Source organism: Meleagris gallopavo, chromosome 4 (genome assembly GCF_000146605.3).
Source record: "Meleagris gallopavo isolate NT-WF06-2002-E0010 breed Aviagen turkey brand Nicholas breeding stock chromosome 4, Turkey_5.1, whole genome shotgun sequence".
NCBI lineage: Eukaryota > Metazoa > Chordata > Aves > Galliformes > Phasianidae > Meleagris > Meleagris gallopavo.
The window spans coordinates 46,654,684-46,680,234 of record NC_015014.2 but is presented as its reverse complement, the minus strand read 5'-3'; the positions used below and the strand labels follow the sequence as shown (position 1 = coordinate 46,680,234).

General features: G+C 36.8%; 1 protein-coding gene across 1 annotated transcript; it reads right to left on the bottom strand.

The window, feature by feature from the left end:
- Positions 1 to 828: 828 nt before the first annotated feature.
- Positions 829 to 25,219, bottom strand: CHIC2 (cysteine rich hydrophobic domain 2). The gene is made up of 6 exons (XM_031553280.1): positions 25,092 to 25,219; positions 20,736 to 20,790; positions 20,439 to 20,594; positions 10,589 to 10,645; positions 10,363 to 10,422; positions 829 to 7,849 (listed from the first exon to the last, which is right to left on the bottom strand). The coding sequence occupies exons 1-6, from the start codon at positions 25,217 to 25,219 to the stop codon at positions 7,799 to 7,801; spliced, it is 507 nt and encodes a 168-aa protein (XP_031409140.1). The 3' UTR covers positions 829 to 7,798.
- Between the last annotated feature and the right edge of the window lie 332 nt (positions 25,220 to 25,551).

Genomic DNA, 25,551 nt, shown 5'->3' with positions numbered 1-25,551 from the left:
TTTTTTCAAAAGTACACAATTGGCTACATTAAATCTACCGTGCGCTTTTCTGCTCAGCAACATTGTATCATACCGCTTTGCAAGGCGAAATTACAACACGGAATGCTTCACAGCCCCTGGCCGAGCACCCTCCCGCACGCACTCGGTCTGATGCGCGCTGCGTTGGCGCAGACAGTTGATAAATCACACACGCACATATCACACATGCAAGGTACGAGGAAGCTGCTAAGATCTCTACACTCGAGTAACCCGAGAGCTGTAAAGTGTTCCACTCGCAGGAGAAAAAACCAGCTCCTTATATACCACACTAAGCCCCACGCCCCCGAAAGCACAGGATGCCTTCTGTTCGCTGGTTCAGGTCTGCCTGCATCTGGTGTCGGAGCCCTACACACACTGGAATTACACGAATGGAGTGATTCCCTTGTGAATACACGGTGTCTACCTCAACGAGATGTGAAGTACATATGGAGAAAACTAGCACATTAAAAGCGTGAAACAGCTTCAATATTATCACCCAACCATAACGGTAACATACACAACTGAGCTTACTGGCATTAGGATGTGAAAAGCTTGAGTAACTCCAAGCGCAGACTTGATGCTAGCCTGAAAATTTGAAGACAGGCAATTCCTCTAAGTTTGGTGACTCTTGGACTAGAGTTAAATTACTGCTTTCCTTTCTTCTTCCTCCACCTCCCCAATCCAACCAAACATTAACTAGAAATGAGGAGAGAACACTGTGTAAATTTCTGAGGTATTTTGTTCTTTTTTCTTATTCCTTCCCCTCCCCCCAAAATACTACATAGGCAAAAAACAATAAGGCTTAGCAGATAAGTTAACAAACATTTTATTAGTTTGTAATACAGACAACTTAAGAAATGCTTTAAAAAAAAAATCATATTGGAGTCCATTCCAATTCTGGGTCAGGTCAGGAAAAACAATGCCGATGTAATTAAATAATACTCTATAATTCAACAATAGATTAACTTCAGTAATTTAGCAGTTGTGGTTAAATATTCTTAAATACGTGTATTTACAATTGTGCAGCCTTAAAAAGAAATCCCTTTCTTCCCATCTTCTCTCCCCAAAGCCCTGTGCCCTGTGAACACAGTGCTGGCCTCTGAGCTTTCAGACTCTCATCCAGACTTAAAATATTTGAAGAGGAATGTTACAATAGCAAAAATCACAGCAACCCTATCTTCCTAAACTCTTCATTAAAGGGAATCCTCTGCGGGCTTTATATTGAGTCCATATAAATAGCAGCTTCTTAATATCCAGTTCTATGTTAAATTATTGCTTATGCATTTTCTGCTTCATAGATCTAGCATAGATGCAAAATATTCATTTTATTTAAAAGTTTGCCATCTTGAAAGCTACCACCCCTTAAGTGACTCACTTTCTGCTACTGCTTTTTATGTTTAAGAAGTTCTTCCTAAGCGAAGTCCATGACCTTTTAAAAAAAAAAATGAATTACATTGGGCTAGCACTCAACATTTAGGCACCATTTTCTAGTTTATTGTTCTTTTTATGCTTGGAATTAGTTGCGTATTCTCTTTGCCGTATTCAGTCTCCTATAGAAAGACTCAAGTTACACTTTCCAAATCTCTAACTGCCCTGCATTCCTCGTTACCTCACTGAACCAAACCACTCAACTACCACGCAGTTAACACACTGAATATCCCAACAAGTTAGAAAGCCTATTGCAAGCACAGAGGAGCAGAGATAGTTACAGTTGATGAGTGAGGTGTGCGTACTGGTAGACTTAAATCAGTTTAAACAGAGCCAGTAAAAATATCAGTTATATTGCATCTGGATATCTGACTTCTGTTTTGTTCAATTTCTAAGCGTGATCATAAAAAATGGATTCACAAACCTAAAGCAGTGTAACAGAAAAAAAATCATCAGCTGATTACTAAGTCTAGTTTCCAGCATGAGGCAAAGAAACTATCAATGATGTAAACGAGGAGAAAAAGCGTGTTTCAGCAAAGCGTTTAAGATCTGCCCTCCAAAAATGAGGATTTGTTAACAGTTCTCTTCTCCACGGAACTAAAAACAAACTACAAAGGTCTCTTAGTTAGCTGAACTTAAGCTATCCTAACTGGATGCCACTCCTGGCACTCAGATATACTGTCACATGACAGGAGCTGCCCGGGCAAGAAAAGAATTTTCTTTGGGAACAATCAGCCGTGCGATACAGGCCCCAGCCTAGGGAAAGACTGGTCTGTAATCTGTGCAGCTCTCACCAGTGATTCCTTTTCGGTCTGGATACTTTAAATTGAAAGATGCTGAGTTACAAAGTACGCTTAAATCTCCCTATCTGCATAATAGCACACTTGTTATAACAAAACTACAATAGAAATGGAGACACTCCATATAATTATTGAAACGGACTGTTAGCCTTTACTTAACTTTCATTATTTAACATCATTTCATATGGTTCAAAACTGTTTTCCAATACACACAAAATTTTAAACCTAAACCTCGAGTTCAATATTTCATGTGTTGCTTCTTCTAATGTCTGTGTTTCATTAAATTTCTCCTAATGGTCTGTCGTATTTTCAAGAGTCAAGCATTTATTAATCTCATTCAAGATAATAAATCTTAATGAAATATTAATGAGCATAATTGAAGCAGAAGAATTTTAAATAAATACAACATTCAGCTAATAAGAGATGTATTTTCCAAATGCCACGTGGTGGAGATGCACACATCAGAACAAGTCAAGAAACAGTTTCATACAAGGACTCCTTTTTAAAAATTTGCAAAAATAACTTCTAATTCAGCCCATGCTGACTGAAACACCACTGTGAAATAAGTTTAAAAAAAATTAATGAATTACAAAACGCTGTTACCAACAATACAACCTGAATGGATATCTGTAACTAATCTGTAATGAAGAACAAATGCAGGATGTTTTTTGCTGTAGTTGTTTTTTGTTTTCTTGCAGTGAAAGCATTTGCTTTCGGGTACTTCTCCCCTTGAAATGCTTCTACTTCCCTAGGAATTACAGAGTTTCCTCATTACCAGCACCTCCTGATTCATCCAGCCTGAAGAGAGAACTTGATACAAGGAACAAACACAGTAACGAAGAAGGTAGCACCGTTAGAAATAATCACTCTGTCCAAATCAGCAAAAAAAAAAAAAAAAAGTTCATTTATCCTTATTCAACACACTTTGACATTCAGCAGCCTAATAATACAGGGTAAATAGAGCTCTCATTGCCATATATTGGTAACATTCACAATGGTCATGCATAATACAATCAGAAATTTTCCGGGGTGCCGTTTGCAAGTAAGCCTTCATGCAGATAGGCATTCAGCTCATAAACTCCATTTTCCTATTTCCTATTAGTCCCTGAGTAGTTAATATTTCTACCTACAATATGGCTATTAAAGGCATTATAACCACCATTACACTTAGTTGCTTGTAACGGAAATGCAACGTGGCTTTAGGAAGAAGCAGCATGGAAATTACAGCAAATTAGTGGTGACAAATACAGATTGCATTTTTAGAATGCTTTGTTTTTGTAAGCAAGGTAGCTGAAGAGCAACATAAATTATTTTAGTCATGGGTACAAACTAGTCAGCTCCTCTTACCCTTCATTCATAAGTCGCTACTGTGAATCCAGAGATTCGGGGCTCTGAGACCTCTCCAATTAAGCATTTCCTTTACACAAAATCATCTACATTTTGACCAGATGTATGGTCATCAGTATCCTTCTTTTAATTACCCAACAGCAGTGCTTAAAGAACTTAAAAGAACCAGGGATTTTCTTTGCTTAACAAGTCTTTTGCCTCTTCAATTCAAGTGATCTCTAAATTATTCAGAATTCAAATGGTGGTTTTTGGTGGACAACTTGCATTATTGCCAGCTAGCTCAAAAACTATAAGCTAGGGCTCCCAAAACAAGGGGACTGATTTAAAATTAAGACTCCAGGATGGGGGCTGGGAGGAGGGAATGAAGACAAGTTCTTTCCCTTTGACTTCTGCCTTCCAAGCAGTTACAGATTGCATTTTCAAGCTCTCCCCTATAACCTTCAGGGCTAGATAATGACTGTTAGAAAAATGAAAACTGACTTTTAAGCAAGCGCATAACTCAAAAATATGTATTTTTTTCAGCACATGGTCTTGACAGTTACAAAATAAAAGTTTCATTTAAAAATGAATTTCCTGATTTAGCTTACGTCTAAGTACTGTAAATAAGTTCTTATAATATACTTCACCTGGTTTTGTGTATCAAAGGAAATTTTTTTGATTTACTACAGCTGTTTTTGGATTTGCATACACAGTGTATTAAAACTATTACACAACACAACTTATTCCCAAACATTTTAATTTCTGGTGAAATTTGCTAATCCCAGTTTAAACTTCACATTATAATTATTTATCAAGAGATAAACTCTACAGAATTCTTATATATGGTCAGAAAGAAAGCCCTTCTACCTCAAAATTTATTTCTAGCTATCACTAAAAGAATAAAAATATATTTTTTAATATTACGTTACAGAATAACTCTTAAATGACTAGCTGAAGGCCACTATACCTACAAACAATAATTAGCTTTGACAGAGAGCCAATGATGCCTCTACCAGTAGTTATTCAGGCTAAAGGTGAAACAGACATAATTAGCAACAATCGTTTGTTAAACGATTAATATCAAGTGGCTATCTAAATTTCACTATTCAAGGAAATTGGGAATAGACAAGATCTGTAGGAACTGCTGAGTTACTAGAAGCTGAATAGGTTACTCTAATGTAATCATTATTTTAGCAAAGAACAGCCTATGTCTTAAAAGTCCTACTACAGCTTCTGATCTGCTCAAACAATTTCAACCCTGGTCAACTGGACAAAAACAAGGTAATATATGTATTCTTACTGGCATATAAAATAACAAAATCTAAATACTTTAGGAAAAAAACAAAGAAAAATCCTGTTGACTGCTGCAGGCTTTAAGTAGGAGATTTACTGAAGTTTTTCTTCCATTCAATTTTTGTTACTGTAATTACTGAATGGAAAGGGATTGTGCTAAAATGCTTGGTAACATTCTTACTAGACAAGTGTACTACCTCAACAGGGAGTAATGCTTTTGAGCTAAACTCACTGATATATAAACACACTTTTTCAAGTTTTCTGGGTAGTATGTTCAGTCAGAGATAATAATAAGAAATGTTTTAAAAGGCAACTAGTCTACCACCTTACTATGGGGTTTAGGCTTTTATTTGCTCAAAGCCCTACTTTGGACCCTCTACAAATAGAATTCTCAGAGAGTAAGTGATAGGGAAAAATACAGAAATGCCTAACAGCAGATGCACCTAAAATAGATGAGTTCTTAGAAAGCATTACTACTTAGGTGGTATTTTTACTAAGAAGATGTTCTCAGCAAATCTTAAAGTCAGACTGCATTCACTGCACTTATTTCAGCACATATCAATCTCAAAGCAGCTTTAAAAATCAGAAGGTTTGACAAAGTAGTCACAGTGTCACAGAATATAGTAAGGAAGGTTGGGGAGCAAACTAAGGTCATTGGCTGACACTCAGCTCACTACTGCTATGAGTGTATTACAAGCCATTGCCAACTTACACCTCTGAACTAAAGAACTACCAGTAAAAACCTGCATCCACGCAACAAATCTGCCTGCACTGTCAACTGTGAACACTGGTAATAAAATCTAGGCATGGCATATTCAATATTCATTTTATTGAAAACTGAGTCTTCGAGAATTCAATATGCATTTCTGGTCACCACTATTAGTTATTACTAGTTATTATTTCAGTTCATTTTCAACGTCATCCCTGCAACTCCCAACCTCCAGAACCTCAGCTGCCATCAACTTTAAGCTTTTGTCCTCCTTCACAGGCTGAAATTGGTCCAAGATTATAACAATACTTCTGGGTGTGAAGAGTGCTGCAGACCAGATTTGTATTAAAGAAGAGGCTGCAACTGATTTTAAATGAAAATAGAAATGGATATTCTAACTAGTTTCTTTGGAGAGAAACCACTGTGGGTCCCAGAAGACCTAGACAGCACAAAAGTGATACCTGTTGATTAAAAAGTCACCTTGAGTCAAATCAAAGAAACGCTTGTAGGCTGTATGAAAAGCATAGCTGAGCTATTTTCAAAGTAAACAGCACGAATTCACACACAAAAGCTGAGCAATGGATGGTTTTAGGGAGCTGATACAGGGATATGAACTTAAGAAAACTTAAAACTTCCTAGAGCGCTCCCACTATCAAACATTTAGGAACATAATACTCACTGAGAATATTTTACAGAGAATAAATATTTTGAAGACATAGAAAAATAGTTCACAGCGTCAAGGTACCTGTAATATATTACCTTGAAATAAAACTTGTATTTAAAAGATTAAAAAGAGAAAATTACTCTTGTAGTGGTATCAACTTCTCATTCATACAAATATTAAGCAGAGTATATCTGTTTTTCATATATTCACATTATTGCTTGCTACCACAACTGTACAAGGAAGATATTCATAGCTTACATTAATGTTCATGTACAGTAATTTTAGATACATAAAGCAAACCTTAAAATATAGGTAGCAATTTAGAAAAGCCATGTGTGAAGATATGTACAACTCAGATACAAGCAGAAGAAATAAAATACAACTGGCCTGACCCAAGCATACATCATATATCCAGTTTTAAAAAAAATCTTTATACTGTGCAGAAAGTAAGATTTGTAAACCAAAAGCAGACAATGAGCAGAAGCAAGGGTGCAGTACATAATTATATAACATAATTAAATTTACACTGCTGACCAGCATACCTTATTTTGATAACATCTGATACATGGCACCTGCATTTGTATCCAAAAATGTACTACTGAAGATTAGCCCAATAACTTTCTTCTGTTTATGTGGCTTAAAAAATAAAAACAAAAACAAAACAAAACGACCCCCAAATGTCTGCCTGGAGAAAAAAATTTAGTGAAATGATTCCTTCTGCACCCCTGTATACTGTATCTGGTAAACAATACAAATAAAATGATACATGGCATTAGCCTGAATTAAAACTGCTACATTATAGACCAATATAAAATATTGGTTTATATACTAATATATTGTTGAAGTCTTGAATTCTACTAATCAGATGCATGCAATTTGTTCAACAATTTTCTAATATGAGTAAAGTAATTCTATTTTGCTTTTTTTCTTCTAAGTTTAGAACTTTTTCAGAACCAGCTGACAGGACTTCTTCATGAAAAGCACAGAGATTCCTATTAATGCAATGGCATCTGGGTTCCAAAAAGTACAATTTCAAAAGGAACTTTATTACCCTCTTTTGTTGGAAGAAGCTAGCCAATATCCAAAAAGAAATAAAAATATTTACAACTGACTAGTTACTGACAAAAGTTTAGGTAGATCTTCGATGGTATTTCAGCACATAAACTAATAATCAAGAGGACTTACACAATGTACAAACAAACAGTTTTGTCATTTGGGGGTAAAAAAAATACCTGCTCACTTGTAGAACATTTTCAGCTGTGTATTTATAGTAATATACGTACACACGCGCGCACACATAAAAGACTCTGAAAATCAAGATACATTAACAAACAGAAGTAGTAAAAGTAATAACTTAAGTAGTAGTTAACATTTGCATGAAATGACTTCGCAGAGTTTGACCAAATGCACTTAGAACATGCAAAAAACAAACAAAAAAAAGGATGGAAACACCACAAGAGTCTGTAGAACCAATGCTATGTCACCACCAGGAGAGCACCAAGCAAGGCACCATTGGAAAGACAACATACTTGAATAAGTCTCTTAAAAATAAATCAAATGCTAATCTGGTCGAAAAATCGGTGTCTTTGGTAAAAATTCTATAAGGATGACCTGCACAAAAAGAAAAAAAACAATATTAAATGTCAGTAGCAACCCTACTACTTATCACAATGATAATGCACTTTTTTTGTTGTTGTTGGTTTTGTTTTATTCTAAAGTCCATCAGGTAATAGTATTTTCAACAGGTATAGAAATCATGTTAAACAGATTATTTTGGAGGAAGAAAACCATAGCTAGTAAAGAACCAAGAGGAAACAAAAAGTTTGTCTGGTAATATTAAACACATCTTAAACTGGAAGAACCAAAAACGTATGCAACATCCACTTTCAATTTCATATGCAATTCTCTTGGAAATTGTTTCCACTCAGTACAGGATTCTAAAAACAAGTCCACGCTTCAAAACTCATATAGAAATTTGTATCACCTACAGAAAAATTTGCATATCAAACAAACCTGCAAGTAGTTAGATTTCATTTACTTGTAAGGGGAGCTTGGTCTTCTATAGTTAAAAAAATTTCTAAACATTTTTTATCAAAAAGAATAATAGAATTTGGCTGCGTAGAGTATAAATAAATGCTCCCATCCGATTACGTACCAAACACAAGAAAAGAAAAAGTATCTCTGATATGACTCATGAGGCCAACACTTTCGAGAAAATTGAATGGTATATAAATAATTTTAGAAACACTCAGAAGTGGTTTGATATCCTGAGAGCAGAATGCAATGCAAGCAGCTCAAAACCCACTGATGGCTGACACGAGATGACCACTGGGTGCTGGAGAGCTCCCAGGGCTTCTGATATTCAGGCAAGGTTTAAAAAGAGCAAGAAGAAAAGCTGGAAGTCTGTGTTTATGCCAAGGAAGTATGACCACCTTACACAATTTAGCATCTCCAACAGTGGGTGTAGAATGTGAAGCAAACAAGGCTGCATGTTTTGTATACAGGAACCTAATTTAAAGCACTTGTTTTGAAAAAATATTTAAAATCAAATCAGAACTACAACGTTTCGGGTAGGTTTTTTAAGGGACTAGCAAATTAGTTAACCAAAACTGAGGAAATACTATAAGGAAGTTTTTAAAATCTGATTAAACATATCCATAGATTGCAAACTCGATGTTTCATTTCACAAACTGAAAATAAAATCTTAGGCCATCACCCTGCAAAACCCTACATCCATTCTTACATATTAATGCAAATAGTTCCAATCATTTTAAACTGTATTTAACGTAAGAAATGGTCATCTTAAAATGCTGCTGAGCCACAGTATTTAAAAACTGTGTATGTGCTGTTTTTTGTTGTTCTTTTTAAATTGAATCTGCGGAACATTGGACGGAACAAAGTTTTTCTTTAGAAAAATATATTAGTGAAATATAATTCTTAATTAAGGAGAAACTCAAATTTACTTTGTGAAGTTTGCTTTATGCAAACTTATCTAAATTAACAAGTTTTGTGAAAAAGGCGACACAAAGTCCCTACTTATTCAGTGAGTAGAGCGATTCTGCAAAAGAAAAAGGAACTTGAAAATCTTATGTTTCAGGCTAGAAATCAGATCTAGTGTAGAAACAGGGAAATAGAAAAGGCTAAAGGGAAAAGGTTAATATAATTTCCTACTATTTAATCAGGCTTTAAATCAATTTTACATGCCTGATAGCTTTGTTGTTTTAAAAAAACAGACAAAGTTTCATACAATGAAAGATCATAGATAAGTTAGAACTAATACAGTAAATATTTCTCAAAAATTATTCTTTGTTTTTTTAAAAAAGTTAACTCCTCCCGTCACCTACTTCCCAGAGGGTTAAATGAAATTCTGCAAATTCAAATAAATCTTACATTTTAGCAGCTTCATTTCACCCTCACTAGTACCCTCCGTGCATCTCCAAGAGATTTTCAAAATGGAAGCATAAACAGCATCAAGAACAAGTAAGAATGCTGCCAGCTAAACAAACTGAAATCCCACACAGGACATGATATATTATACATATAAGTTACCACTGTCCATTTCTTAGAAAGGCTTATGTGGTCGTCTCAGCCAAAGCCTGGAATTTTGATTTTAAATGCTAAACTTAAAAATATTTAGTGATGTCAATTTGAGATAAAAATACTTTCAAGACATTTGAGATAAGGGGCAGTTAAAACCCAAAAAGGCTACTAAAGGTTTCTTAAGCTCCAACAGCTTAATTGAAAGGTCTTCTCCCATACTTTTAGACTTGATTAGCATCATACAAAACAGCCATATCTGACTTGCTGCGTAACCAAAGTTGTGATTATTCTTTATACAGCATCTAAAATTTCACACTCCATCAGCACATGTTCGAGCTATTTTATCTTGGCAATTAATTTATTATTTTTTAGAACACAGTGAAGCCTTGTTTTCAAGTCATTCATAACTTTATAAATCAGTCCTGCACATGAAACCATGCATCTGTGAACCGTAGAAAATCCTTGCACTCAGGCGATTAAGCTCCTGACACCTTTACTGATTAATAATCACGAAAAGAATAAGATCAGAAGCAAAATAAATGATCATTTAATAGAGAAACTCACAAAACAGCCCTTTAACTTACATATTCCATCATGTTATTCGTTTCACATTTCCTTTTGCTTAGTCTCCAATGCAAGCACAGCTAGACAAGGAGGAAAGAAAAAGAAGAAAAATGAGCTGTATTTTATTGCAGCACACAGACTGGCCCATTTGTCCACCTTTCATATTTTTCGTTCAACAAAAGCATCTGTTTCCATACTGTGCAATTCAAACTCCAACAGTACGAAGCTGCTCCCTGCGGCACTCACCTTGTGGTATAACCTATTGTTTTCCCATTCTAATAACTTCTCAATCGATCTTCGTGTCTGGAAGACAAATGAGAAAGAATTTTACTCTTGAGTGGTTTTAGAAAAACTTTGTTTTGCAGCTGCTTTTGTGTGAAAAGGAGAGAGGTACAGGACAGTGACTGAGTACAGGGTGGTCTGCAGCACTACCAAAACTTCCCCGGTTTTCAAAAGTAACCAGTGGAGAAAATTGCTTTTTATGACAAGCAAATAACTATCGTCAAAACAGTGTAGAAAGATATAACCAGTTTGGAACAAAATCTGCTCACGTATATACAGCAGTTACAGCTTCAAAACCTATTACAGAAACTTTAACGTGACCTAAGTATAAACGCAGGAGCATAGCTCAGTAGTACCAGTTTTCTAAACTTCACTTCTCAGAAGGTCAGTATTTCAGCAGACAAAAGTTGCAAACAGTATTTTACAATGTCATAGGTTGAGTACAAACATGCAGTAGTCTATTTGACAAAACAAAAAAGGAGCTGTTACATTTATGCTCAGATTTTAGGGAGCAAATCCAAAATGCAAAAAGTTCCAGTAACTCACAGAAGCAAATGTTAGAAAACCTATGATTTGTATAAAGAGCAAACCCAGTATTTAGGATTCTAAAGCTAAGTTTGAATGCCTGTCTTTTCCACAGTTGACACTTCAGATAGAGAATTCTGAAATCTGTTTCTTTACAGCTTTTTCAAACCACACACACAAGCATTAAAGGACTTTCTGCACTGTAAAGTTTCACAGCATTTTGAATATAATTATTCTGTTGTATTTACATTTGAGAAATACATTCTGACATTTATGGTCATTTGACTGCCAGAATATATACTGCTTAGCTCTAAATGGGATTTGCTACTGACTATGAATAAATAGAGGATAATTCATGGTGCCAGGTGTTAAGATGAGACCAACAGAGCTGCAGGTGCAGAAGGACGGAGCAATGACAAGGATCAAATACAACTTAGTGCAGCTGCAGCTTCCTTACGAGGCACAGAGGGGTGAGGGGAAGGGATGAGAAAGCATCTTGCTGCTATTGCTACAAAATACAAGTACTGTAAATGAACCTTAACAAATCAAGCTAAATGCAGCCCTGGCAAAAAAGAATGTCCAAACAAAATAAAAATTAGACAACAAATTATTCATTTCCCATCAAATTCTAACATCTTCTGCTTTTAAACCTCCAGTCACTCTCCGGCATAACATTGTGGTGGCTACAGGGAAGCACGTCTAAGCATGGACTGTGGTCACGTGATTAAAAATTAGATCACTGCCATCCATAAATACTCATTAAACTGAATTTTTATTATTCTGTATTTTAAAATGCGTACGTCAAGGAATTATCCAAAGGTGGAGGTGCCAGCGTCTAATTTATCACTTCAGTTTGGAACTGAGCGTTTTGGGGGTTATTGTTATTATTATGTTTTTAAAGACAGTGCCCTTTAACAATAATCAGTAGACCTCACTTGTTTCTTTGTAAAGATAGCCTTTTAGAGTCTGCTCTCCTTTTAAATGAAAATAGGGCAGCAGTTATGGTCACACTTTTGTTAATTTAGTTGCCAGTCAGCTCCAAATCAAAAGAAAATAAGGCTGCAGAGTGTAATTAACATTCAGTTCAGTCGTTTTGTCCCTTGTCTAGCCCCCAAGCTTTGTTAAAATTGCCATCTGAATGCTGAAGGCTGTAGGGAAATCGATTTGATTCTAATCGCACCATGAAAAGAACATGATCTAACTGCTTTCAGCCCTCCGTAAATCTGTACTAGGTCTTTAGCACAATGCAACTTCCAATTTAAAAAGCACTGAATGTCTCGTCAATGACTTTGTGAAGAAAAAAGAACAAGGAGCAGACATAAAAATTCCAATAGTTGTTTAAGCATTAAAGTTCATTTGCATCACAGCAAACCTGAAAAGGGCTGACCTCTCAAACCGCCTCTCAGGTCTATGAAGTTGTAGCCTTGACAAGCTCACATTGACAGAGCTCATTGACTCTGAAAGGCTACTCTATCAATGGTGAAAAATGGCAATAGGTTCTACTCTGAGCAGGCATCTGCCTGCCCACCCGCTGCTAAACCAATGGCAAAACCGATTCAAAACCTGAATCTACCTTGTAATCTTCCTTGCCGGGACCTCTTAATAATAGATTAAGATCACTATACAATTTAATTTCATTGTTTGCCCAAAAGAGTGTGAAAAACATCTAAGCTTTTCAAATTCCAATAAAATTACAAATATATTACAATGCATACACATAAATAAGAAACTGATAGGTAGTTATGTAGTATTAATTGGTTGTCTTAAGTAGGAACCCAGTTTAAAGTCACTTGACCAGCATTAGATAAAAACACACGCAGCCCTGTAACCGTGATCATTCGAGTTCCCGAGGATGTACATCCAAACCCTCTGTAGTATAACTTGGGATATTCACAGCTCCCAAATCACACCACATTATATATACTAAAACGTTAACGAAAATTAAACTGTAAATTATTTCTGCAAATCTCAGAGCTTGGAATAAAAAGAAATGAATTAAGCAGCATCACACAATTCACTATAGTAAGTTTTCTTCCTAGTTGACAGGTGAAAAAAAGCACTTGCACGTGCAGCTTAATTAATCACTGCTCTTGACATCTCAATGATTTACAGTGAGGAGCAGGTGAGGATATACAAAACCAGAAAGGAGCACTTGATTTGAGTGTAGCATTTCCAGCACACCAGGATGACAAGCTTATATATTCTGTCAATGGTATACAGAAAAACCCATACAGCAAATTATTTGTTAGCCACAACAAAAGCACAAATTAAGTGGAAGAGAGACTTGCTTATTAGAAAGATCTAACACTATCCAGCTTCTATATTTTTTTCTTAGAAAACGCATTAATTTTTGAGCAAAGCTGAAACTGCAATTTAAATATAGTTTTTAGTAATACCAATGAAAGAGTACTTTGTAACACGCTCTGTAAAATAGCACGTCGTGTTTAACGTTGTCTACACATTTTTGTGACACAGATCTCTCCAGTCTAGATGCAACCTTTAACAAAAGAATTTTTATTAAATGACTTTAAAGATTTTAAAGATGTTAATGTAAGACTGTATTCTTTGGATAGTCAGACTACCAAAAAAGCCCAAATCAAAATGCACGTTTACCAATTCGTGTTACTCTCAATTAGATACAGCTTTGCTCTAAGCATGAAAAATATCAGAAAGACTAACTATGAACTCTTCACACAGAAAAAAGGCAGTAGTTACTACAAATAAAGTGCCACTTGTACTATCAACCACAAGAGCTTTCTCCTATGTCTTCACAGTGTCTAGAGAAGTTAGGTTGCAGTTGCAGGTGCTATGACCTGGACCACGAGGCTGTACAGACCTAAGGCTCCTTGCAGTGTGTAACCTGGAACATACACACTGCATCAAGTAGTATTAGCAAATGAGCCAAAGCACCTTCACCTCGTGCTGTAACCCAATGAATGACTAACGTAATATTAAACAAAAGGTCTTATGTGATACCCAAAGTTGTGCTCGTTTGAGTAACTCCCTATGCTTTAAGTGGAGAAACAACAGACAGTTACAACACCATTCATCATTACCATTCTTATTCATAGCTGTCTAGAAACAGCAGAAGAATCTCCCCTTATGTGCATTTGATCTGAATCTGAAAACTTCCAACATTTATGCAAATGTAGTGTTATGCTAGCCCCATAAACTGCACATGGAGACTTTCAAATATAAAACATTAGCACAATCAAGTATTAATAATCTCGAATATTGCTTTGAAAAATAAACATACTTTATGCTCAAATTTCACAATACAAGGAGACTGATTCAAGAAGCTTTTTGTAATGGTCGTACAGCCCAAATTTCAAATACATCTCAAGAAAAATAAGCTGAGAATCTTATCAGAATCTGATCTCCATCATCTCCTTTCATTTAAAGGAAAAAAAATGATGGAAGTAGGAATGAATCCCTGTTAATTTTCAAGACAAAGAAATACTGGTCTACAAAATTCACACCCAAGTAATTTAGTTATCACCCTATCACCCCCTAATAGTGACCTAAACTACAAGTTAACCAAGTCACACAGTTGTACGCTCACTTTCAACAAGCCAGAATATCCCTAAACTACCTCTCTCACATAAAATGCTGTCAGAGATTTAATTCTTTCACAAAGAGTTTGGAAAAAAAAAAAACACACATTAAAAGTGTGGGTATACAATTGACACTCAGGCAACATCAAGCACCGATTAATCATATTTGTGTGAGAAATGTAAAAACACTGTAGGTGGAGCTTAGATGGAGGTCTTGATATGCTGTCACACAGCATGTTGCTTCTAGTACTAACATGCCATCTGTAGAGTTTGTAATGTGTGGACTGTGAAAGAAGTCTAACCAGTTTTAAGTTCTATATTAGTGGCATGAAAATATCAATATTGTAATCAAAACATACATAACTGAACTATAAGTATCTTGATAGTGTTTGAAAAGCTGTCTTAGATTACATTAGTGCATTTTGCACAATCTTTCCTGTTAGCAGCTAGGATGCTTCTTACAAGCTTAAGTGTGTGCTCATATCAGAAGCCATTGCAGCAAGAAAGTGAATGAAACCCATACTACACACATATTGAATATCTGGAAACAAATGTAGCATTTCTGGTGGAAACTTCCTGCTATGGAGAAGTCTTGTAGTGAAAAATCTTGACCTTGGGAAAACTAGCAGTATTCCTCTGAGAAGGCCTAACTGTGAAGTGGATAAACACCTTTCCTGGTCAGACATATACTGATTCAATCTCTGAAGCATCAAGATGATAACTAATATTGTTACTCCAAACTTGAATTGGTAAAAAAGGACTTTTAATTCTTTCATTCCAAGATGAAATTCCAGCTCTGAATCTGTCATTAAACTCACAAATCTCCTTCCCTCCAAATAGATTTAATTCTGGGCACGATAAAGGCATTCACCTCCTGCTGAATGGGGCCACACAGAACATGGAAGGTAGAACTGACCACAGCAGGGATGAGAACAGAACAGAATCTACCAAATAACTAATTTGGTGTTGTTCACTGTGAGAAGTTATAAACTGAGTGCAGATTACTAAAATTCTACCTCCATCTCTCCTTTCAAGATTACAAACGTCAGTTTGGATCTCGATCATTTATTTCCAAAGTATCTAGTAACATGCTACAGAATATAGTTCAGAGCCAGTGTAGGTGGAGAAACTCAATGATCTCAGGTTACAGCTGTATTAGGAAATGAAGCTGTGCCCAGAAACTTTCCCATTCAGTTGAAGCCAGCTGGCAGGGAAGAGCTGACATCTCCATTAGTAAGTTTTCATAACCTCCGAACCACCCATAGTGTCCGGAGCACCCTGATAATGCCTAGAAGTTGTTACACAACACAGGACCAAAACCTGCCACAGACCTTCCTGCGACTACAAGTTATAAAGCTCCAATTCCTAGGAACACTCCCAGGTTTCATTTATTAATAGGAAGCCTTTGATTTGTGCTGTTAGGATTATCTAAGGGCAGGGATGAAGAACGGAAGAGAAGCTACATGAAAGGCAGCACAAAGCAGCAAAACAACTTCAGAAGGCCCTGCAAAATCCAGCATTTCACGAGCATGCACACTGAAGATCTTTCTAAAAGGAACAGTCTCTAGCACCCTGCCTCTCTAGGACTGAGCCAGAAGATCACAGAATCCTAGGTGTGCTGATCCTGTACATAATCAATTAGCTGGGAAGAAAAATAAGTGTTGCTACATTAAAAATAAGATTTTCCATCATTATCATCATTGTTCCAAATTCAAAAATCAGTTAATAGGGAACAAAATGAACAGTAACTTGTCACTTTCTGCATGCATTTGGCACAGTAGAAGACTTACGATCTCCTGCAGTCTTCTCTTTGTAGGAGAGCTGTCTCATCCTTCAGAATCAATACCAAAAAGAAGATGATTTGAAAAAACTGTATATTCGGTGCATACAAATTCTTCTTTAAAAAAGTTTCACTAAGCTGGCTAGACCCAATATAAATTTTGCATGTTTTCTGGTTACAATAAACAAAGATGTTACAACTTTCCAGACTCTTCCAAATTAAATTAATTACAATGTAAGCTTATAAGAAAAGAGAGTCTAAATATAAAAAAAAAGCAGCACCTTTTGTTTTATAGGATTGTCCCTTGAAACAGTTTGGGAAAGTATTGCCATATCAGAGCACCTCTAGTGTCAAATTCCTGGCAGGTATGCAGAGAAGAAAATCTTTTTTTTTCCTTCAATTTTGAAAATAAATGAAATGTATTAATAGCAGCAATAAACAGAACCAACGTGCTTTATCACTATCACCCATAAATTTAATCCTGCATCTCTACTGCATGTTTAATTTAATCAGCAGTTTGGAAGTTGTAATTAGCTTATGTTTATACAGCACTCTGAAGATGTAAATTGCTATGCAAGTGACAATTAATAACAGGGCTTAAGCGCATTCATCAGCTTTGTTTGAACTCAAAAACAAACAAGCAGCTCTTGAAAGTATTAGTACAGATTGCTCTTAAATATCTCATTCTATTCATTTTAAGAGACTGCCTATGAACTTCCTGAAACATGCAATTTACATGCAGAACACTAACTATTAAGAAATTTAGAGGTATGGCAATTTTATCATAGCTTTCACTGTTACAGTTTCTGTTGAAACCATTTACCCCATTTACACACTGAGAACAACAGCACTTAGTACTGAAATGACTGTCAATTAATTTGAAAAAGTGGCTTCAAATGGGCACCTCAGCCTGTACAAATTTTTGAATTATAACTCATTATGTCATTCTTTTTATTTAAAGAAAAAAACTCAAAGACTTATTGTCCATCTGTACAACCTGGAACTTGTCCCAGGAAGGATGGTACAATCTGTGAATAACTGCTGAAGATCACTGACAATCTAGATCTGCAAATAAGGGACTGTACTTCCTGCAATTTTCTTGCAGCTTTTATTCATCTAAATCCAATCAAGACCACATTAAAGGAAAGAGGCAATAAGATATTGAATCAAATTAAACATTTATTCTACTGGTGAAGAGTACCAGGCTCTTTCTCTAATACCTCACTGCAAAAGAAGAAAGGAAAGAATACTATACAAAGACTTCCAGAAACTACACTGAACAAAGTAATGACAAGAAAAACACAGTGAAGGAAAAGCTTTCATTGTAATGGAAATACATTAAAGTGATAAAATTAACAATCAGGCTTGCAAATGCCTATGATTTAAAAAATTCCTAGTTTGAAGGACTTGCTGATTTAACAAGACAAATCCTTAACTTAATTTTCACACAAATGCACAAAAATAAACATATATTCCCATTATACTAACAATCATTCAAAGTGTGTAGCTTCAAAATAATTTACGTTTGTGATAGCATTCACATATTAGAATTCAAAAAGCTACTTCAAGCAATAAGTTAAAAAAAAAAAGAGAGAATTACTGTGACTAATTCAAAACTCTGATGAAAGTGCTGTTTTCATTTCATCAAGTCTTTCTCAGCCAGCTTCAGGATTGAGAGTTTCTATTTGGGAAAGCACTCCTGTATTAGTCAGTTAATTAATTCTCCTCTATATTATAGTCATCAACTCACCCAACTGAGTTTTCAGTTCTTCACCTGATAGACAATAACCCCCTAAACAGACATCTATAGGCTGTATTGCTGATACAGACAAATGATGTTGCCACAACATCTGACTTAAAGGATTTTCATTTCACAGCAATAATCAAACAGCCTGAACGCATGTATTCAGTGCTATCAAAAAGGCTGTAGGCACCATGTCCAGTGCCACTACGCCACTCACAGTGGCGCAACACAGTGTTCAGGCAGCTGAGACCTACCTTTAATTTCACCAGGTTCTAAGCTTTTAAGTCCAGCATTAATCACCCATCTTCAGTGCGGGAAAAGCTGTGGAATTCCTTCATTAATATCTTCTGAACAGTGTATCCATGCCTTTTTTCCAGATTTATCCTTCTGGAAGAGAGCTTACCAGAATGTCCATCCCAAGCTAACCTCAACTGAAGCACTCCTCTGTTGCTTCACTAAGTTCCTCCACAGAACCTCTTTCCTCATACTGCAACTCTGTTTCCTGGCCCTAGATACTATGAGCCCTCACCTTTTTTTCTGACTCTGTTAAACAATGCATTAAGAAGTTGATTACTAGTGACTTTCAGTACTGCATTCAGAGACATCAGCCTCCTCCTCCCAAAAGCAACATTACTTTGTACCACCCAGTTACATTCTGCTACAACAGCACATTACATGAGAAGAGGAATCAAATTTAAGAACATCAGAAGCTTCCTCCTTTGAAAGTTAAGCATGAATAGTAGAGATGCGAGTTTCCCTTGTGTTTTTAACAAACAGAGTTAGACTTCGAATAGAAACTAGTTATCTCTGCAAGCTGGTTAAGTCACCAATCTATCTGTTGAAGTAATCAGCTGATTTCCCGCAGCAGACTTTCAGGATATGGATATACAGTCATCCTACAGGAAACTCACTAGTTCATAACAACTTAAAGGTACAAAACACCAAGGGCTTGAAATAATTCAAACTGACAATAACTGTATCTTTCCATGGACTCCAATATTACCAGCAGGTTATTCTGCATACAGTTAAAACTAGTTTAAAGTAATCCCTCCAAGAGAATACTCATTAAGATTTACACAAAAAATTAGACAAAAATACGCACTGGTTTTATTATGCTCTATTCTTCTTGTTTGTTTGCTTTCAGTACCTGGGGGTTTCAGGAGTTCAGACATAGCTTTTACAGTATATAATGGTACTACCAATACTAAAACTACAAAAGCAGTTTGCATAACTTCTGGTTTTAGCAGCACCACATGCTTGAGCAGGTGTGCATTTGTGCAGAAGCCTCCATCTGAAAATGCTTGATAATATTGAAAAGATGAGCTCACGCTGCAGAAGCATACAATCACTGTCAACCTCAGAGCACTGATTTACTGACTGTAAAATGAGGTCTGCAGTAAAGAAAAGCACGATAGTGCTCAATGTACAGTACAGTGATTTGCAGCATTAACAGGTATTACACAAGATGGAATACACACAAGTGCCGTCATAAACTGGAAAGCATTACAGCACCAATATAAGGAGAGGATGGTGATGCACAGAGACTTCTTGCAAAGAAGTGAAACCAGATTAGCCAAAGTTTTCACACATGTGAAAACAGAAGAGATGGGGAGAGTTGCAAAATTACTTGCAAAGGAATAAGGGAGGGGAAAAAAATCAGACACGTGCAAGAAGCTTCTGTTGTGCACAATACACTTTGAGACACAGACAAAACACTAATTTCTAGCTGTTGATGCAAGAAGAAATATTATTCATCTACAGGAAGGAAGATAAAGCAATCTTTAAAAAATTCATTTGTAAATGCAAGCATATGGCTACTTAGGTCACAGTATAATTAGAAACTCCCCACATAGTCTTCACAACAAACAATGTCCAATTCTGATAATCCCAAACAGTATCACAGAGAAGCTATTAAAAGTGTTCAGGGTTACAACTATAACACTAAGTGCTGTACAGTACATGGCTCTAGCAGAGACACTGTGCTAAACTACAAGTCACTGAGTTGTAAGCTCAGCATTCTGACTGGTGTCTATTTTAAGTGGTATGACAGACAACAGGGACTAAAATGTATGAAATCAAACTTGTCTACATAAGCAATAGTATGTTTTATTAAAGTTGACAAGGAAAACAAGAGGATATGAGAAATAAGAGGAAAAAAAGAACAAAGTCAATACAATTCTGACTACCAAAAATAAGAATAGTTCAACTTACTCTTTTACTGAGGCAGATAACTGGCCACATACTACAACCTAAAGTGCAGCAGCAGCAAAGGCATCCACAAAGTAGCCATCGTACATTAACTGGAAGGTTCTTCTTAAGACAACTGTTAACTCTACTGATGCTGGCTTTAAATTCTTCGGGTGCAACCTACAAGAAAAAGCAAACTACCTATTACCACAACAGTGTGATTTATTACTCTTTGAGAGGACCACAACTTAAGCTTTTGCTTTTTTAATAGTAAGAGTCTTAAATCGAATACTAATTTTTTTTTTATTCACAGATACTCACCTTTCCAGTTAAAGATGAAGGAAATTCTGCTTCAAATTTGTTGCTTAGTCCAAACCTGAAAAAACAAAACGATACTCATACCAGAATCATAAATAACCCCAACCTATGACACAAGCTATGAGCACCCGATATGAACCCAAAGAACAGCATCAATTTATGGAAAAAATTGTTTCCTAAAGATAATTACTAATGCTATCCTAACAGGCAGAAACATACAGTCATAAGCAGTCTGGAATTCATCCTGCCTCCAGCCTCTTTTAAAGTTCTGTTGACACTGTTGACTCTTCCTTAAATTCAGCAAAATCTTTATAAGCAACAGTATCAAATAAGAAAAATGAGAGGTATGTTCTCAAACTTACTAAACACAGTTTAAATGCTAGCTTGAAATAAACATACATATCAATTGAGAATGAAAGCTATGAAAAAGTCTGATATGGAGTAGAATTACTGGCTGTCCTGGGTCATGGAAGATCTCAAGATTATGAGTTTCACCTTGTCTTAAAAAATAAAAGACAGAAAAGCCTGTTTGTTTTCTATCTTATAGTTGGCTAACAGGGTTCATGAATGGAAACATCTCAAAGAAAACTTGAATGCTTTCTGGCATCCAGTCTGGGTTGTAGCTTAGGGACTATACAACCTGAAAAAGGTGATAACAAAACTGTATGACAAGCTACTAATTTGGAAAACAACACTCAGATCAAAATTTAATTTGCAATTAACAACTTCCTGAATACAAACCAATGCAAACTTACCACCAAAACTACAAACCAAATCTGAAATTAAACTACTCAAGACTTCAGTGTTGACAACAAGACCAATTACACAGCTCAGTTGTGCTTGAGCTAACTTGAGCCCTGACAGTTGACTATTCTAAATAAATTTTTTGAGAATACATTCACTGAGCAGCTGGGTATTCCTCAGACAATCATTTTCTTACTAAACTGAGTGCTCTGCTTGCCAGTGGACAACTGTGCCCAAGTACGGAAATGGACAACGGGCAGCTGCACCAATGGAATCGCACTGTAGACACACCTCAAAAAAAACCAAGTGGATGAAAAGTGGCACGTGAACTTAAATAAGAGGTCCTGAATCTTGGGAAAGCTAATGTGAACTATGCTTATAGGAGGCTCAACTTAGTTCTGTAACTACATCTCTCAAGGTATGATTCTCCTAAAACATGAGCTCAATAGCAGCAGCCATGAAAAGTAGCAAGGAAAGATTAGGAACCATTAGCTAGACAATTAAGACCACAACATAGGGCATCATTTTGACTCTCCATAAAACCCTTGTATGCCCACATGTTCAGTACTGGTTGTTCTTCTGGCATTCACACCTCATGGAGAACTTGGAGTTGAGAGAAAGCAGAGAGAGAGAAGGAAGACTGATATAACTAAAGGGAGTAAAACAGGTGCCTTATAAGACCGTGAGGCTGACATTAACTTGGAAAACAGCAGGCTGAGTGGGGGTTATGGGACCAAAGTACAAAGATTCAGGAAGAGAGTGGTTAAGGTGAATGATCAACTGTTAATCATCAAATCCCACAACAGAGGGCTGAAGCTGGCACGAGTCTGGTTTTAAACAGATAAGACAAGAGCTTCTTTAAACTGCAAGTAGTAAACTTCTGGGTTTATTTTCACTTGAGATTATAGAAGTAGATTGTGCCAACAGATTTTAAAACAGATTAGACAAGTTCCCAGTCAAACAAGCACTAAAGGAAAAAGATGTTAAAGTATACATTACCCCTGCACAGCTGCAGATGCCAGAGACTATAGGACAAACAGACGCCAGGAACAACTAGGGTTTCACGCAGCCTCTAAGCAGCAATGTCCACTGCCACAGTTTGCAAAAGCATGCTAAGATAGATATCGATTTGATGCCATAGGTAACCCCTACATATGTTCTTCAGAAGTTAAATAAGTCATACTCCTGCCACTTGCCAGAATACAGTACCTTACTTACACCTAAGTCATCTAACACAGTGGAATATTTTAAGTAGAATGGCAGCTCTGCAATTCCTACAAATCCCTCAAAACTGAGGAATTAAATTGAAACTTAAGTAGAGAAAAATAAGATAAGTTTACCACTTCAACACAGAACACACACAAATTCTTACTGGAAATACAACTCCACAACTGAAAATTCTGTGGAATACTCTAAGTCAGGAAGACTTTCTACATTTCTCCAAAATCTTGAGTCAAACCAAGTACTCAGGCAAAGATTATGTCAGAAGCACCACACCCTATCAGTTAAGCTATTTAAAATTGCCAGTAGGCTGAAGATGAAACCAAGAAAAAAATCTCACGTATCCACACATATTTCATATGCAGCCAAGCCTGGTAACACCATTCTAATATATAATAAGTTAATCCGCTCAACAGAGACGTTCTCTCTAAAACAACTCATCTTCAAAGAATGAATCACAAAGCAATCTTCATGTACCTGATACTTCAACACCCAGAAAAGATTAAATATGAACTCAAACAATAGAGGAGTGGCCAGCTGTAAGGATAATTCCATTCAAAGCAACTCTTGTTCCCCAAATGGAAGCCAGGCTGAGCCTTGCACCAAGAGATGAAAGAATTTCAGCTGTTCGTCTACCTGCAATGCTAAGGAAAGTCTTCACCCCGAGGCACAAGCAGGAAAAGCAAAAGCCCAAGTCCCCCTGTTCCCAGTGAAATCACAAAACAACATAATTGCAGTCTCACGCTGAAGTTCAGTTGGGAAATCAGCAGAACAGAAACAAGGCTCGATCCAGAAGTATTTAAATACTCACAGCTTCAAACATTACAGCATTATGCCTGACAAAGACAACCCAACTCAAAAGCTCCAGAATTATCAGAGTCTTTAAGAATAAAACATCAGTACTTAAAGTAGACAAAATATTTTTCCCCACTCTCCCATTTGGAAACAGTCATGTTGCCTCAGTGTGACTGTAAATTACTTCAAATGCAGCTTTCTAGCATGGAAACTTCTGACCAATACAGATGCACTTTGATAAAGCTACAAGCAAATGAGACTAAGCTTCAGTATTTAAGATTTGTGGCAAGGTTTAATACATGTTGGGATAGCTAAACTGAAACATCAAAGCTAACCAGCTACCAATAGCATTCTGAGCTTTCTATTTCACAGTTGCCACATGTAGGTGGTAAAAATGATGACTCCATACTTCAAATGCTTTGGTAAGTAAATGATATGATCCCAGTGTTATCGCTGTTGACTGCATGCTATAATTTGGAAATTAAAAGATTAGGAACTACTCATAACACTGCTACAGTTTCACTGTAATGATACAGGAGCTCTGAAAAAAACAGCAAAAAATGTCTTAAAATCACTTGAAATAAAATTCCAGAGCTGCATTTCCTCAGACAGCTGTCCTCATTTAGCACTAAATGTCTTTTGTACAATGCCCCATTCTCAGTAAAGCATACATTCCTCTGTTTGCTCTATGCCCTTTCTTATTTCATACCATGACCTCCATGTTTTCAACCTATCCACGCTCACCTTGTGCATGAGCACTTCCTTTAACCTTCCTGGAACCTGAAAAAGTGTTTCTTGAACATGTCTCTGCTTGAAAGGCATAGCTGAGTTCCTCCCTTGTTTACACTGGGGAGAAAGAAATGGTGAGAGGTGCAATCTTCAAAGGAAAACAATTACAGTATAGGACTCAGCCAACATGCAACCTTTTCTCAGGCTGCAGCTCTGATCTTCCTAACACATAAAACTGATAGGCATTATCTTCCTCCTCTTTGTCATCTCTTATCGAGACATTAAACCATTTTTTCCATTCTTCTCATCTATCACAGAATCATAGTTGGAAGGGACCCTTAAAGGTCATGAAGCCCAACTCCCCTGCAATGAACAAGGACACCTACACAGCTAGATCAGATTGCTCAGAGCCCCATCCAGCCTGACCTTGAATGTCTCTAAGGACGGGGCATCCACATCTCTGGGCAACCTCTTCCACTACTTCACTACCCTTATTGTAGAAAACTTCTTCCTTATATCCAATCTACATGTTCCCCCCCCCTTTTAATTTGAAACCATTTTGCCTTGTCCTATCACAACAGACCCTGCTAGAGAGTCTGTCCCCTTCTTTCTCATAGACTCCCCCTTAGATAATGAAAGGCCACTATCAGGTCACTCCAGAGCCCTCTGTTCTCCAGGCTGAACAGCTCCAACTCTCTCAGCCTGTCCTCACAGGGAAGGTGTTCCATCCCTCGGATCGATTTTGTGGCCCTCCTCTGGACGCACTCCAGGTCCATGTCTCTCCTGTACTGAGGAATCCACGTCTGGACACAGTACTCCAAGAGAGGTCTCACAAGCACAGAGCAGAGGGGCAGGATCACCACCTTCTACCTGCTGGCCGCACTCCTTTTGATGCGGCTCAGGATAAGGTTGGCTTTCTGGGCTGTGAGGGCACACTGCTGGCACACGTCCAACTTGCTATCCACCAGTTCCACCAAGTCCTTTCTGGGCTTCCACATGTTCACAACTCTTACAAAAGACACACAGATTCCACACATCTTAACACTCTCCCATGCATGATTCTTCCATTACTCCCATGAAAATATATTTTTGAAGTTATTACCCTGCCACGATGCCCCAAACAGTTATCTTGCGTCAACACAAGAAGCACTAAGATGCACAGCACCGAAAGGCATTCAGAAGTGCATCGCAACAGCTCTCTATCAGTCTGGTGCTGCAAAAGACAACTAAACCCAACCTTACTAGCTAATACAGCCTGGGATAAGGCATGTATGTTTCAGCTGATCAAGGAACAGGGAAGCCCAGAAAAAGTCACTGAAAATACAGTAAG

What these genes read in the sequence shown, in the direction of transcription:
- CHIC2 (XM_031553280.1), bottom strand. Translation starts at nt 25,219, where the DNA reads ATGTGGAAGCCCAGAAAGGACTTGGTGGAACTGGTGGATAGCAAGTTG. An exon ending in AAAAGGAGTGCGGCCAGCAG is followed by an intron (nt 20,791 to 25,091) that starts GTAGAAGGTGGT and finishes TTGTTTTTTCAG; the next exon opens with GTTTGGACTAAGCAACAAAT. An exon ending in TTATCTGCCTCAGTAAAAGA is followed by an intron (nt 10,646 to 20,438) that starts GTAAGTTGAACT and finishes TTTGTCTTCCAG; the next exon opens with ACACGAAGATCGATTGAGAA.